The following is a 14042-nucleotide window of genomic DNA, read 5'->3' as shown; positions in this document are numbered from 1 at the left end:
ACTCGAATTTAGTCAGCTGTTTTGAGTGACAAGGGCTCTGGGCTATTTGCGTGACATACAGCTGCAGAGAAGGACATCAATAACTCTCTGACAAGGCTGCGTTCACAGACGCAGTGCTACGCTAACTCAGATCCAAAATCATACATTTTTTCATACATTATTAGCTTTAGCAATTACTGTAGCACGTAGGTTTTAGCTGCAAACGCAAGTCGCGCTACTGTGACATTCGAGGCGATTTCATCGCTGACTCGGCAAGAAACTGCAGGTGGAAACAAAACAGTGATGGGAAGGAAAAGCCCTGAAAAACACACACAAGAAACACACACAAGAAACACACACAAGCACCTGAGAATGTTCCCAGGACTTCTATTCTCTGGACAGAATATAAGAGCTGATAAGGTCATATCTGATTGGGATTAACATAAGCATATAGGAAATCCCATGTCTTCCACACATGTTTGTGGCAAAGTGACTCTGCTCTGCTCTGTTATAAAGAATAAAAGTGCCAAACAAATCCTTTTGTACTGCTTAGTAATGGATGAGGCCCTAACTATGCCTAGCAGTAGCCTACAACTTAAGTGCTAATGTGCTGCCTGAATACTAGCTGCTGGTACACTTACATTTAGTCATTTAGCAGACGCTCTTATCCAGAGCGACTTACAGTAAGTACAGGGACATTCCCCCCGAAGCATGTAGGGTGAAGTGCCTTGCCCAAGGACACAACGTCATTTGGCACAGCTGGGAATCGAACTAGCAACCTTCTGATTACTAGCCGATTCCCTAACCGCTCAGCCACCTGACTCCCTCCTAGACTTCCTCACAACCTTCTCCTGAGGTAATGTGCTGTCTGAATACTAGCTGCTGGTAGACTTCCTCACAACCTTCTCCTGAGGAAGGAGAGGAAGGACACAGGCGCTCCTTTCCCCAGCTGTTGTCCTCATTTCACAGGAATTGGGAGCAGAAGGTGGGTAATTAGGCCTGTGTGTGTGTGTGTGTGGTTTTCAAACATAGCTGGGTCACATCTCTGGGAGTGGAGTATTATATGAATTGGGGGCTACGTATTAATACGTAGCCCACGGCAAGAAACGGCCGGGCACCAGACCAGCCTGTGCCGGCTCCCTTTCTCCCCAGCACACAGCCTCCATCCTGGGCAGGAGTCACCGGGAGCCTCCCCTGGCTCTCTGGCTCTCAGTCAACAACACTACGGGGTCTGGTTGCCAGGCAGCAATCAAGCATTTTCTAGGACGACCAAACAATTTATGCTGACAGGCCCTTAGGTTAAGAGCAAGGCTTCCAGCGACTCTCTATAAAGGCCTCCCCGACTCCTTGCTGCCCCCTCCCCCGGCCTCCTGGGTGTGTGCGAGTGTGATGACAGCCTGTGGGGGATCTGGTGAGGATCAGGAAAGTCAGTTTCCCCCGTAGCACCTCCCCCCTCCTCCCATCATTATGGCGTCACATACACGTAGAGGACTTGCAGCATCTGCCTCCGAGTCTTTCACCCCTGTACTAATAAAAGAAAGAAAGAGTACACATCGAGAAATGGAGAGAGAGAGAGAAAGAGAGGGAGATATGGAGAGAGAGAGAGAGAGAGAAAGAGAGGGAGATATGGAGAGAGAGAGAGAGAGAGAGAGAGAGAGAGAGAGAGAGAGAGAGAGAGAGAGAGAGAGAGAGAGAGAGAGAGAGAGAAAGAAAGAAAGAGGGAGATATGGAGAGAGAGAGAGAGAGAAAGAGAGGGAGATATGGAGAGAGAGAGAGAGAGAGAGAGAGAGAGAGAGAGAGAGAGAGAGAGAGGGAGATATGGAGAGAGAGAGAAAGAGAGGGAGATATGGAGAGAGAGAGAGAGAGATATGGAGAGAGAGAGAGATATGGAGAGAGAGAGAGAGAGAGAGAGAGAGAGAGAGAGAAGATGAGAGAGAGAGAGAGAGAGAGAGAGAGAGAGAAAGAAAGAGAGGGAGATATGGAGAGAGAGAGAGAGAGAGAAAGAGAGGGAGAGAGAGAGAGAGAGAGAGAGAGAGAGAGAGAGAGAGAGCGAGAGAGCAAGAGAGGGAGATATGGAGAGAGAGAGCATGAAAAAGCACAAGGGAAGATGTGTGTTTTCAAAACGCACAGCCGCCTTACTGTAATCCCTCTAATTCAAGGCCTGAAGTGGAGACGGCCAAGCCTCTTCGTAACTCCACCCCCTGAACAGCTGTCAGGAGCCGCCACGACGCTGCCAGGTAGAAAACCAAGGTCTTCACCTAATCACATGAATCAAACGTCTTACCTAGAACTTACCACAGTTAGCCAAACCCGGACCCTGCTAAACACCTCTAATCCCCTTCTACATGCCCGTGCTTATCAGCTGGAAGAGAAAGAGGGGATCAGCGAATCAAGAGGCGATATCGAAAGACGTGAAGGGGAGGGGAGGCTGGAGAGATGTCTGCCTTAGCTGCCAACCAGAGACGGTGTTTCGATACGCTGCAGTGCTGAACGTAGTTTCTGTGGCCCTTTTTATAGGCTTGGGGGGGGGGGGTTATAGAGGCAGTGCCAGCATTTGATAGAGTGCAGCTGCATTGAGATTTAGCCTGGGCCAGATGATAGTGAGATGGAAACACACACAGACACACACACACATCCACACACAGACACACATCCACACAGACACACATCCACACAAAGACATCCAAAACTCGTGTGTAAACAGAAAAACACATATTCCAAATGCAGGCGGGGATGGTGTGTTTAAGCAGAGCAGCCTCACATTCTGGGGAGCTCTGGTGAGCTCTGGGGAGCTGTGGGGAGATCTTGGGAGATCTGGGGAGCTGTGGGGAGATCTGGGGAGATCTGGGGAGCTCTGGGGAGCTGTGGGGAGATCTGGGGAGATCTGGGGAGATCTGGGGACGAGCATGTCCGATTCTGGTGGCATCAAGCAGGGCAGTCTCTTCTCCTGGGTCCCCTCTGACCACCAGAGCGCAGTCAGGTACAGCTTTGTCTCCACACACACACCCACCCACTCACCCCCACACACACACAGTCACCCCCACACAACCCCACACACACACCCAGTCACCCCCACATACACTGACAGCACCAATCCACCAGACCCATACATAACACATGCTGTAGACTTAGCTTTCCACTGGGACTCAGTGAAAGCTCTCATATTCAGAAGCTAATAAATAATTAGCGAAGCATCACTGGAACGTGGCCATGAATATCGCTTCACTTATCAGCTCTTAAGATGAACTGGGTTGAAGCTTAATAGGGACACCCGGCAGATTGAGGGGAAAAAAAGTGATTAAAAAATCCCTCTTATGACATGAGGCTATACACTATGATTTGCAGTGTTAATATAGATATTTATTCCTGATTTCTGGTGAAGTTTTTATGGCTTTACAGCCCAATTAGCCAGCTGAGATCATAGGAACCAATGGGGCAGCCAAATAGCATCCAGTTCTGCAGGAGACAGAAAACCTGCAGTATGGAACAGATCTAGTCCTATTCTAGCACAACCATGTTGCAGTTACTGTCACACTGGATCTTGCAGATAGATGGTTCTTAAATTGCCTTTTCCATAAACACACACAGGCGCGTGCACACACACCAACACACACAGGCGCGCGTGCACACACACACACGTGGACTCACTTATGAGCACATAAACGCCGACACAAAGACACACACACAAAAACAGAATTGGACATTAATGCAAGCTTCATCTTATCTGCCCCAGACAGGTTATGTTTCTTCTCAATACTGCATGAGCTGCTCTATAATGGCTTGGTTGCTTCTGATTAAGTGTAATCCCCTGCACACACACACACACACCAGTGAGATAAGAATCCCTATTTAATGATGAATCCCAAACAGCCTGTTCAATCAATACCCCGTTTTTCAAATCAAATTCAACTTTATTTGTACAGACATAGCAGGATGAGCGGACACGTGGGGGGTGAAGGTCAGATTGGGGTGAAGGTCAGATCGGGGTGAAGGTCAGATCGGGGTGTACGTTGGGATCGACGCAGATGGAAGAGAAGAGACTTGTGAGAGAGAAATGTGCTGTGAGGAGGCCCTTAGAGGCTCACTGGATGGGGCCCGGCCCTTACGCAGCAGCACGGGTTCGATTCCCGCTCGGGTCCTTTCTGCTCTCCCATACATTTCCTGTGTATCTCGAACTGTCTCTGTGTGCGAGCGTGTGTGTGCAAGCGTGTGTGTGTATGTGTGCAAGCATGTGTGTGTGTGTGTGTGAGCATGTGTGTGTGTACAACACCTGATTGACAGAAGGGAACTGGAGCGTGAGGACAGCTCCTGCATAGTGATGTCACAAAGACGATGTGTGGGATGGGATCCCACGCCCTCCTCTCCCCCTCCCCCCTCCTCCACCCCTCCCCTTCCTCCACCCACCCACACACCCCCTCCACCCACCGACCTCCTCCCCCCAAACTCAATTAATCTAATGAAAGCCTCTAAATCTGCATGCTGTGTCAGTGCAGCTCCAGCAGACTGACTGTCTCTAGCAGAGCCAGAGGCTGCAACACACACTGGCACTGAGCCTAGCACGGCTAACCTCCGTCATAAAGCTAGCTAGCTAACCTCCATCACTAAGCTAGCTAACAAACCTCCGTCACAAAGTTATGCAGCTAACCTCCGTCACAAAGCTAGGCAGCTAACCTACGTCACAAAGCTAGCTAGCTAACCTCCGTCCCAAAGCTAGGCAGCTAACCTTCGTCACAAAGCTAGCTAGCTAACCTCCGTCACAAAGCTAGGCAGCTGACCTCCGTCACAAAGCTAGGCAGCTGACCTCCGTCACAAAGCTAGCTAGCTAACCTCCGTCACAAATCTAGCTAGCTAACCTCCGTCACAAAGCTAGCTAGCTAATAAAGTTGTATTTGTTCAGTGCGGGTCAAGCCAACAGCTAGTAGGGCAGGGGCCCAAGGCAGGGGCCCAGGTAGAAGGTTGGTTCCTGGTGGTGGGGGGGGGGGGGGCTGGTGACCCGCCATCTTTCACAGCTCTGTTTTGGTTTCCCACAGTGTAGCGCTGGCAGCCAGGACGCGGTCACAGACGGGTTGCTAAGCAGCGAGGGGAGCTGTGCTGTGCCTGACCTATCCCAGCAGCCTTCCAACGCGAGTATGTACACAAACTGTACCTTATACACACGCACACACACTAAACTCTAAACCAATCCACACAAACACAAAGACACACTCTCTCTTTCTCCACTGGATTCCTCACAGCGGTAATGAGGAGATGATTCCTGCGTTGGCATCTAATTACACAGTGTATATTTCTCAGAAGGTTGCTCTTTGCCGCAGAGTTCCGCACTACATGCAGCCCCAGCTTTGTGATTAGCCAGAGAGCTGAGTCTAGCTAGGCTGGCTAGCTGTATATCTATCACTGGCAGCTTTCCCTGACAAGAGAATCGCCCATTGATCTAAAGGCAAGTTCATTAGCATGCAGAGATGGATACCCAGCTTGGGATGGGGCAACTGGTAGAGGGCTGTGTTGGTAGAGGATCGTGTTGGTAGAGGATCGTGTTGGTAGAGGATCGTGTTGGTAGAGGATCGTGTTGGTAGAGGATCGTGTTGGTAGAGGGCTGTGTTGGTAGAGGATCGTGTTGGTAGAGGGCTGTGTTGGTAGAGGATCGTGTTGGTAGAGGGCTGTGTTGGTAGAGGGCTGTGTTGTAGAGGACTGTGTTGTGGAGGACTGTGTTGTGGAGGACTGTGTTGGTATAAGGTTGTGTTGGTAGACAGAGAGAATATGCTAGGGACTGTGATTTACAGCAGGGGTGAGTGCTGGACAGATTGAGGAGAGAGTGAGACAAAGGGTGGAGCAGCATGAGAACTGGGAAAAATAATGACTTGGCGAGAATGTATACGTCTGTGTGTGTGTGTGCGTGCGTGTTTGTCTGCAACAATAACGACACACACATGCAGGAGCAAGTCTTATTGTCTCATTCCCACACTTAATCTCACTATCTTCCACACACACACACACACACACACAAACCTACACACCCATAAAGTCTGACAGGGTGTGTGCCTGGGCCTGGAGGAGGGAGGGGAACTCACTTGAACTGGTGGTGTTCCCTGGAGCTGCGGATCTTGGAGGAGAAGCGCTCGGCCAGCTTCTCCAGGCTGCGGGAGTACTCCAGCTGGATCTCTGCCTTGCGGCGGAAGAACTCCTGCAGATCCTGCAGCAGCTGGATGCGAGAGTCGGACTGCTGCTCCAGACACTTGAACTGCTCCACTAGCTGGTTACGGATCTCTGTCAGAGCAAAACAACAACGGCAAACGGTTGGTTACACCTCAGGAGGGAGGGGGGGGGGTGGGGGGAGGGGGGGTTTGTTTACACTTCTGTCTTGGGTCCTGTCAGGACGAGCCTGTGGTGTTGACATGAGTCAGTGATGGAGCTGTAATGTTTCTGTGTTTCAGAGTGTTTAAAAACATTTATGCCCACCAAGATATCCGTGTTCACCTTTGACAAGTAAATATTTTACTCCTTGTGATGCATGTTATAACTGTGAAGATTCCTCAGGCAAGAGGCATCAAACCACAGTGGTGGGGGAGTTTGGCAAAACAAGATTTTATTTTATATCTCTCGACCGTGAGCATTTAGAAATAATGTGGTTGATAATAAACCCAAACCGCTTCTTCTTAAGAGGAGAATCTCCTGCCCTGAGCTTAGAGCAACCGTGTGAGAGCAAGCTACAGGAATGTCCACCGCCAGCCACCGTCCTTTCATCAACGCTACGCTAACCAGCGTCGCTACAAACCGCTCAGTTAGGGTCCAAATGCGCCCCTGAAGTACGTCAGTGCTCAGGAAACCTGACCCATTCTGCAGCACCTCACCATCAGAGGAATCCCACGGTACCTGAAACCAGAATCTGCTTTGTAGTGTTGTCACCAAGAGTCTCCACGGCCCTCACCAAGGGACAAAGACTGGCCTATTTCACCTGACACAATTGGAGATTTCCTTTTGAGATCTACATAAAGGGGAAGTATCCGACACCAAAAAGGGCACAGAGGCAGCAGGGTGTCTGAGGCCGATAGAAAAGGAAAGCCCCGACTCAATATGCATCCTGTACCGAACACATTAAATCTAACCTGTTTGCGATATCAAAGGAGCGTTCACTCCCACATCAAACAAAAACATTCTTTCGTTTTGTTCTCTGCGGGGTTCCCGTCTGTGGCCAGGGTGGACAGATAGTGGTGCTAACAGACACACAGGACAACAGCTGAAGATGAGTCAAGCCGACAGCCTCCCTCAGCCTCCTGCTTTGAGATGTTCAGGAGCCAGCTCGTCATGTGACAGGAAGTGAATGTCTTTCCCTCTCTGTTGCTGGCCTGGGATCGCTGTTCCCTAGACGACAGGCTGAGAGGCTCGGAGAGTTTGGTCAGCAATTTGAAGCAGCCGAAGGTCAACAGTAAAAAGCAGCTTCGAGGAGGTCACGTCATCGCCTCCTCGAGTTGCTTGGTTACGGGACGCAGCACGTGTCCCGTTGCAGAGGGTGACAATTCACGGGCAGTCGTTAACGACATGGCGACACCACCACTGCAATGACACAGCGAGCCAAGCCCTGCCCGGGTATATATCCAGGCTCTGCCCGCCACGGAGAGGGGGGAGGCTGGCTGTGTGCAGAGGATCAGGAGCCCCTCTCTGGCCCAGTGATGTTGTGCTGCCTGGCCCTGGCCTCCAGCACTACGCTACAATCTGTGGTTAACCACACTGTCCTGGCCCTACTTTAACCCAGGGGCCTCCCTCTCTCTCTTTTTACTTCTCTCATTCTCCCTCCCTCTCTCATTCTCCCTCCTTCTCTCATTCTCCCTCCTTCTCTCATTCTCCCTCCTTCTCTCATTCTCCCTCCTTCTCTCATTCTCCCTCCCTCTCTCATTCTCCCTCCTCTCATTCTCCCTCCTTCTCTCATTCTCCCTCCTTCTCTCATTCTCCCTCCCTCTCTCATTCTCCCTCCTTCTCTCATTCTCCCTCCTTCTCTCATTCTCCCTCCTTCTCTCATTCTCCCTCCTTCTCTCATTCTCCCTCCCTCTCTCATTCTCCCTCCTTCTCTCATTCTCCCTCCTTCTCTCATTCTCCCTCCTTCTCTCATTCTCCCTCCTCTCATTCTCCCTCCTTCTCTCATTCTCCCTCCTTCTCTCATTCTCCCTCCTTCTCTCATTCTCCCTCCTTCTCTCATTCTCCCTCCTTCTCTCATTCTCCCTCCCTCTCTCATTTTCTCTCCCTCTCTCATTTTCCGTACTCCTCCTTCCCTCTTTTTCCCTGCATCTCCTCCATCCATCCCTCCCTCTCTCTCTCTCTCCCTCACTTCTCTCCCCTTCTCCCTCTCTTTCTCCTTCTCCATTCCTCCTCCCTCCAGCCCAGCTTCTGTGCCTAAGCCTAAGACAGCCTACAAGGCAGCTAGAAGGTTCTCGTATAACGAGGACCAGCCGCAAAGACATTCCGGTTCTCCGCTTTCAGCGACGCCCGAACGTCGCGACACGTTTCTCCTTCCTTCCTTTCTCCCCCCTGACCCGTTCTCCCCCCCCCCCCCCCGTCTTGTGTGTCGTTCCCCCTCTGAACGTATCTGGTGACAAAAACGGTGGCGGAGGAGAAGAATGGCAAGTAAGACCGCTTAAAAAAAAAGTCTTGTTTGAAAAAGGGGTGAAACAAGAAGCGGGGGAGGGTGCAGCTGCAGAAGTGGATCTGACACACTGGGGTCTGGGGAGGAAAATAGGTCACGCACGCCAGAAGTGTGTCCACTCCTCTTAGGAACCACGGCAGAGTTCTTCCCCCAGTGTTCCAGGTTCCCTTACGGGGAGAACGCAGAACCCTTGCTGTGGCTCATCTGGTGTGCCCCCCCTCCCCTCAGCGGGGGGGGGGGGGGGGTGACCTTAACCCCCGAGGACACAGACGACGTCCCGACAGCATCGAAACGAGCTCGCTAAAAACAAGCTAGCTGCAGCAATGTCACAACCAGCAGAAACATTCAAAACAGACCCTTTTAAGAAAATCAAATGTGAAACGTAGGAGAATGTAAAAACATTAATGGGTTTTGCGGAATGAAAAATTTGGATTTTCATGACATCAAGAGACCTCTCTGTTGCGAAGCTGGGCCGGTTCTTGGAGGGTGCAGTAATCAAAGCTCTAAAGCTCATTATTTCACATTGAGCTTCCCATTGAAAAAAAGTGCATTAGCATCAAACTGCAATCTGGGGTCGTTTGTTTTTGGAGTTTGTCTGGATAAACACAAGCTGCTCCTAATAAAGGGGAGGGGTTCAGAGGGGTAATCTGACTGTCAAAAATAAACAGGAGCTTTGGTAATTATAAATAAGCCATGAGCACAACCTTTAATTGAAGGGTACAATTTACTTCCCTTTAATTCTTCGTTTGATTAGGCAGTCCAGCAATTACACCCAGCAGACACACAGCGTGAGCTTCTCTGCAAAACGTTTCAGTTTGGGGATCTGACTGCAGGCTGTCCTCTCACCGAGGATGGCCACCAAAGAGAGATGAGAGGCGGGGGACAGGGGGGACAGGGGGGGGCAGTGAGGAAGTGAGGTTGGGGAGAGGGGGCGAAGCAGAACTGTGGTGAGCCTCGCCTCGCCTCGTGGGCCGGTTCCTCGCCCAGCAAGGACCACATCACGGCTGATGGTGAAGCCCCTTCTGCCGGCCGTACAGCTGGCACCTGGCTCTCATTACACATGGGTGTGGCACCTGGCTCTCATTACACATGGGTGTGGGACATGCCCCACCCACTCTTTGAAAATGATAAATCCCCCCCCCCTCCCCCCCACACACACACGCCCCCAATCCCCCCCCCCCCTACACTTTTGATTAAGTAAAGTATATTTAACGTCCGCATCCTCAGTTAGGAGAAAAAGGGTCCCACACACTTTTGAAAACAAACCGACGACCCTGCTGACAGCCTGTTTGCTGCATCAAGAGAAAACCTCTAAGCTCTTTAGCAAGTCAGATCCGATCCGGTTACTACTGCACTTATAAAGAAAAGCTGTCTGATTCTGGAAAACTAAACCGATGATGCAGCAGTTCTGTGGCTTTCAGAGAAGCGACTGGAGTTACTGGCGTCTTTCACTGCGCATTTAAACATGCAGACAGATGGGCCTTTGTCAACCTGCAACCATCCACTGTGCATCCCTCCAAGTCTTTTCTCTGTTGATAAAACCTGCCAGTGTCTGTGTGGGTAGAACTGACACCACCGTGACTACTGTATGTTTCAGTCTGTACGGTCTGTGTGTGTGTATGTGTGTGTGGGTGTGTGTGTATGTGTGGGTGTGTATATGTGTGTATGTGTGTGCAGTAGGTAGTATTGAGACATGTAAAATGTCAAAGGAGGCTCTTTGCTTTATCTCGTTAAACAACTCTGCTGAACACGTCTCCATCTGCAAACAACCCTGTCCAACACCACCCCTCAGCACACACACACACACGCCCCTAGCACACACCCACACACACACACGCCCCGTGTGACACACGTTATCTGCGCTGATCTACAGCCGAGCTCATTAACCTGCCCTGGGAGACCGGCAGGACTAGATAAGGAGGCAGGCCTGCAGCTCTGACCTTGACACGATACATCATCATTATCACCTCCTGTGTGTGTGTTTGTAGTGTGTGTGAAGCTGGAGTGTGTGTGTGTGTGTGTGTGTGTATAACCCGGCCCTACCCGGCCTCCACGCCCTACCCATGGCTGTGCTGGACAGGGCTGGTGTCTTTTCCTGGTGTGACAGCTTTGAGTCGTGCTGCTTGCCAGTGCTCCGGATCTTTCCCCTCACTGGGACTCGATCCCGGAACCAAGGACACGCAAGAGTGACTCCTCACCAGCTACGCCAATGAAAAGCTAGCTACTCGCTGGCGCGGGCAGCCTGCATACATACTTGAGGAAGGAGTTTACTGATCTACACTGGTTACACTGGTCTGGGGGTCTCTTGCTGGACAGGCCTGGTGAGGTGGAAGCTGCTGATCCACTGGGCGGATCCTCCCAGAACAATACCAGGAAGTGGGACATCCCTGACCTTTGACCTGTCAGCATGGAGGGAAAACAGCCCGTCTGGCCAGCTGTGGGCGTCAGGGTGGTGTGCTGAGCATGACTGCGTTTAAGTGGACTAGCCTGACGAGGGCCAGAATTGTGTACGTGTGTGTTGTGTGTGTGTGTGGAGCTAGAGTGTGTGTGTGTAGAGCTAGTGTGTGTGTAGAGCTAGTGTGTGGCTCCCAGAGGTCATAAATCTTCCTCAATCTGAGATGTTTTCATCTTCCTCCGTGGTTTTCCTAAAGCAAAAAAGAAAATGCTCAACAGCTCAACAGCAGCTGTGTAAAAGACATCTAGCTTCAATAACCTGCTGCTCTCTATACGCTTAATCCAATAACACAAGTGTTAGGAAAGTAACCAATCGTTACTTTTAAAGCCTGTCTGTCTGGCTCTGGAAAGACAATAACCTGGTACACCATGGATGAAGACAGAAATGCACCTTACTTGTGTTCATCAAGGTAGCCCCTCCCCTCCCCGCCCCTCCCCGCCCCTCCCTGCCCTGCCTCTCCCCTCCCTGCCCTGCCCCTCCCTGCCCTGCCCCTCCCTGCCCCGCCCCTCCCTGCCCCGCCCCTCCCTGCCCCGCCCCTCCCTGCCCTGCCCCTCCCTGCCCTGCCCCTCCCTGCCCCGCCCCTCCCTGCCCTGCCCCTCCCTGCCCTGCCCCTCCCTGCCCCGCCCCTCCCTGCCCCGCCCCTCCCTGCCCTGCCCCTCCCTGCCCTGCCCCTCCCTGCCCTGCCCCTCCCTGCCCTGCCCCTCCCTGCCCTGCCCCTCCCTGCCCTGCCTCTCCCCTCCCTGCCCTGCCCCTCCCTGCCCCGCCCCTCACTGCCCCTCCCCGCCCCTCCCTGCCCTGCCCCTCCCCGCCCCTCCCTGCCCCTCCCCTCCCTGTCCCGCCCCTCCCTGCCCCGCCCCTCCCTGCCCCGACCCCTCCCCCTCCCTGCCCCGCCCCTCCCTGCCCTGCCCCTCCCCCTCCCTGCCCCGCCCCTCCCTGCGCAGCATAGTCACAGCCAGGCAGCCATTTTGGATGGTTGCATAATGACTCCTTCAGGCAATTAAATGGAAAGAGAACTGATTAACCTCCCGCAGCTACATTAATGTCTGTTCATTAACAGAGAGGGGACCCGAGACTGGGAACTACCTGGGAGGAGGGGGGAGGGGGATGGGGGAGGAGGGGGGAGGGGGGGTAAAGAGGGGGAGGGATGGGGGTGGGGAGTGGGATAAACATGCAGAACTCAGAAGAGAGAAGAGAAGTCAGTGAAGGAGAAAAGATGACATGTGAGAGAAAGGAAGTGGGCTGAAAGAGTCGGTAGGCAGGGTGACAGGCTGGCATGATTGCCTCAGTGTTAGTGAGGTGTCAGTGTGTCGCCAGCAGCATTCGTCCTGCTCTGACTGAGGGAGGAGAGCTGTGAGAGTCCTGGGCAGTACGGAGCCCAGGCGGAGCAGGCTGGGGCTGTGTGGGTGTGTGTGTGTGTGTGTGTGTGTTTGTGCGGGTGTGTGTGTGTGTTTGTGCAGGGAAATCCAGGAGGTTCATGGGTTTCTGGAACATCTGGGAGCGCCACATGAAAAACAAACAGACTCACGGAATAAGCTTCCTTGGCAACAATGACCCAGACTTGCTATTGCTGTGGGTATATACACACACACACACACAAACACACACACACACACACAAAGCAGATAAAGTGGCTTCCTCTGAACCAAATGCAGTCACCCAATCCTCCCCCAGCCTGCTCCGCCTGGGCTCCGTACTGCCCAGGACTCTCACAGCTCTCCTCCCTCAGTCAGAGCAGGACGAATGCTGCTGGCGACACACTGACACCTCACTAACACTGAGGCAATCATGCCAGCCTGTCACCCTGCCTACCTACCAGCCTGTCACCATGCCTACCTGCCAGCCTGTCACCCTGCCTACCTGCCAGCCTGTCACCCTGCCTACCTGCCAGCCTGTCACCCTGCCTACCTACCAGCCTGTCACCATGCCTACCTGCCAGCCTGTCACCCTGCCTACCTGCCAGCCTGTCACCCTGCCTACCTGCCAGCCTGTCACCCTGCCTACCTACCAGCCTGTCACCATGCCTACCTGCCAGCCTGTCACCCTGCCTACCTACCAGCCTGTCACCCTGCCTACCTACCAGCCTGTCACCCTGCCTACCTACCAGCCTGTCACCCTGCCTACCTACCAGCCTGTCACCCTGCCTACCTACCAGCCTGTCACCATGCCTACCTGCCAGCCTGTCACCCTGCCTACCTGCCAGCCTGTCACCCTGCCTACCTGCCAGCCTGTCACCCTGCCTACCTACCAGCCTGTCACCCTGCCTACCTACCAGCCTGTCACCCTGCCTACCTGCCAGCCTGTCACCCTGCCTACCTACCAGCCTGTCACCATGCCTACCTGCCAGCCTGTCACCCTGCCTACCTGCCAGCCTGTCACCCTGCCTACCTACCAGCCTGTCACCCTGCCTACCTACCAGCCTGTCACCCTGCCTACCTACGTGTGTGCCTGCCTGCTTGCCTGACTACCTCTATCTACTGGCCTGCCTGCCTGCCCTGCCTCTCTCTCTCCCTCTGTGTCCCTCTGTGTCCCTCTCTCTCTCTCTCTGCCTCTCTCTCTGCATCAACACTTACTCCAGCCCTGCACCTTCTCTGTCTCCTGTGTTGCAGGTGGAGCCAGACTGGGTCTGGGCCAGACCTGGTGCCTCTTAAGCCTGTCTGTCTGTCTGTCTGTCTGTCTGCCCAACTGTCTGTCCCTCTGCCTACCTGTCTGTGTACGTGCCTATTTCTCTTTCTGCTAGTCTGCCTGTGTGTCTACCTGTCTGGCTCGCTGTCATCCTGCCTGTCTGTCTCTTAAGGACTCTCCCCAGGTATCATAAGTGTTCTGTGTATCGGATCCTTCCTTCCTGCTAAAACAATCCTGGTGCGTGTGGCCGGCAGCATTGATTTGCAGTGGGAAAATATATTTTAAAAAATTCCACACGAATAATGAGATGAAAACGGAATAAGACCTGGCAGTGTGAATGTCAGGCGAACA

General features: G+C 52.8%; 1 protein-coding gene across 1 annotated transcript in view; it reads right to left on the bottom strand.

Moving 5' to 3' along the window:
- The window catches only part of srgap3 (SLIT-ROBO Rho GTPase activating protein 3), a 62393-nt gene that overhangs the window by 37886 nt on the left and 10465 nt on the right, over nucleotides 1–14042 (bottom strand). Inside the window, 1 exon segment of the mRNA XM_062461195.1 lies at nucleotides 6048–6243. Within this exon segment, the coding sequence (XP_062317179.1) occupies nucleotides 6048–6243 (196 nt within the window).

This window comes from Osmerus eperlanus, chromosome 1, assembly GCF_963692335.1.
Source record: "Osmerus eperlanus chromosome 1, fOsmEpe2.1, whole genome shotgun sequence".
Classification (NCBI taxonomy): Eukaryota; Metazoa; Chordata; class Actinopteri; order Osmeriformes; family Osmeridae; genus Osmerus; species Osmerus eperlanus.
Note: the sequence above shows the minus strand (reverse complement) of the source record. Positions and strands in the feature narration are given on the sequence as shown.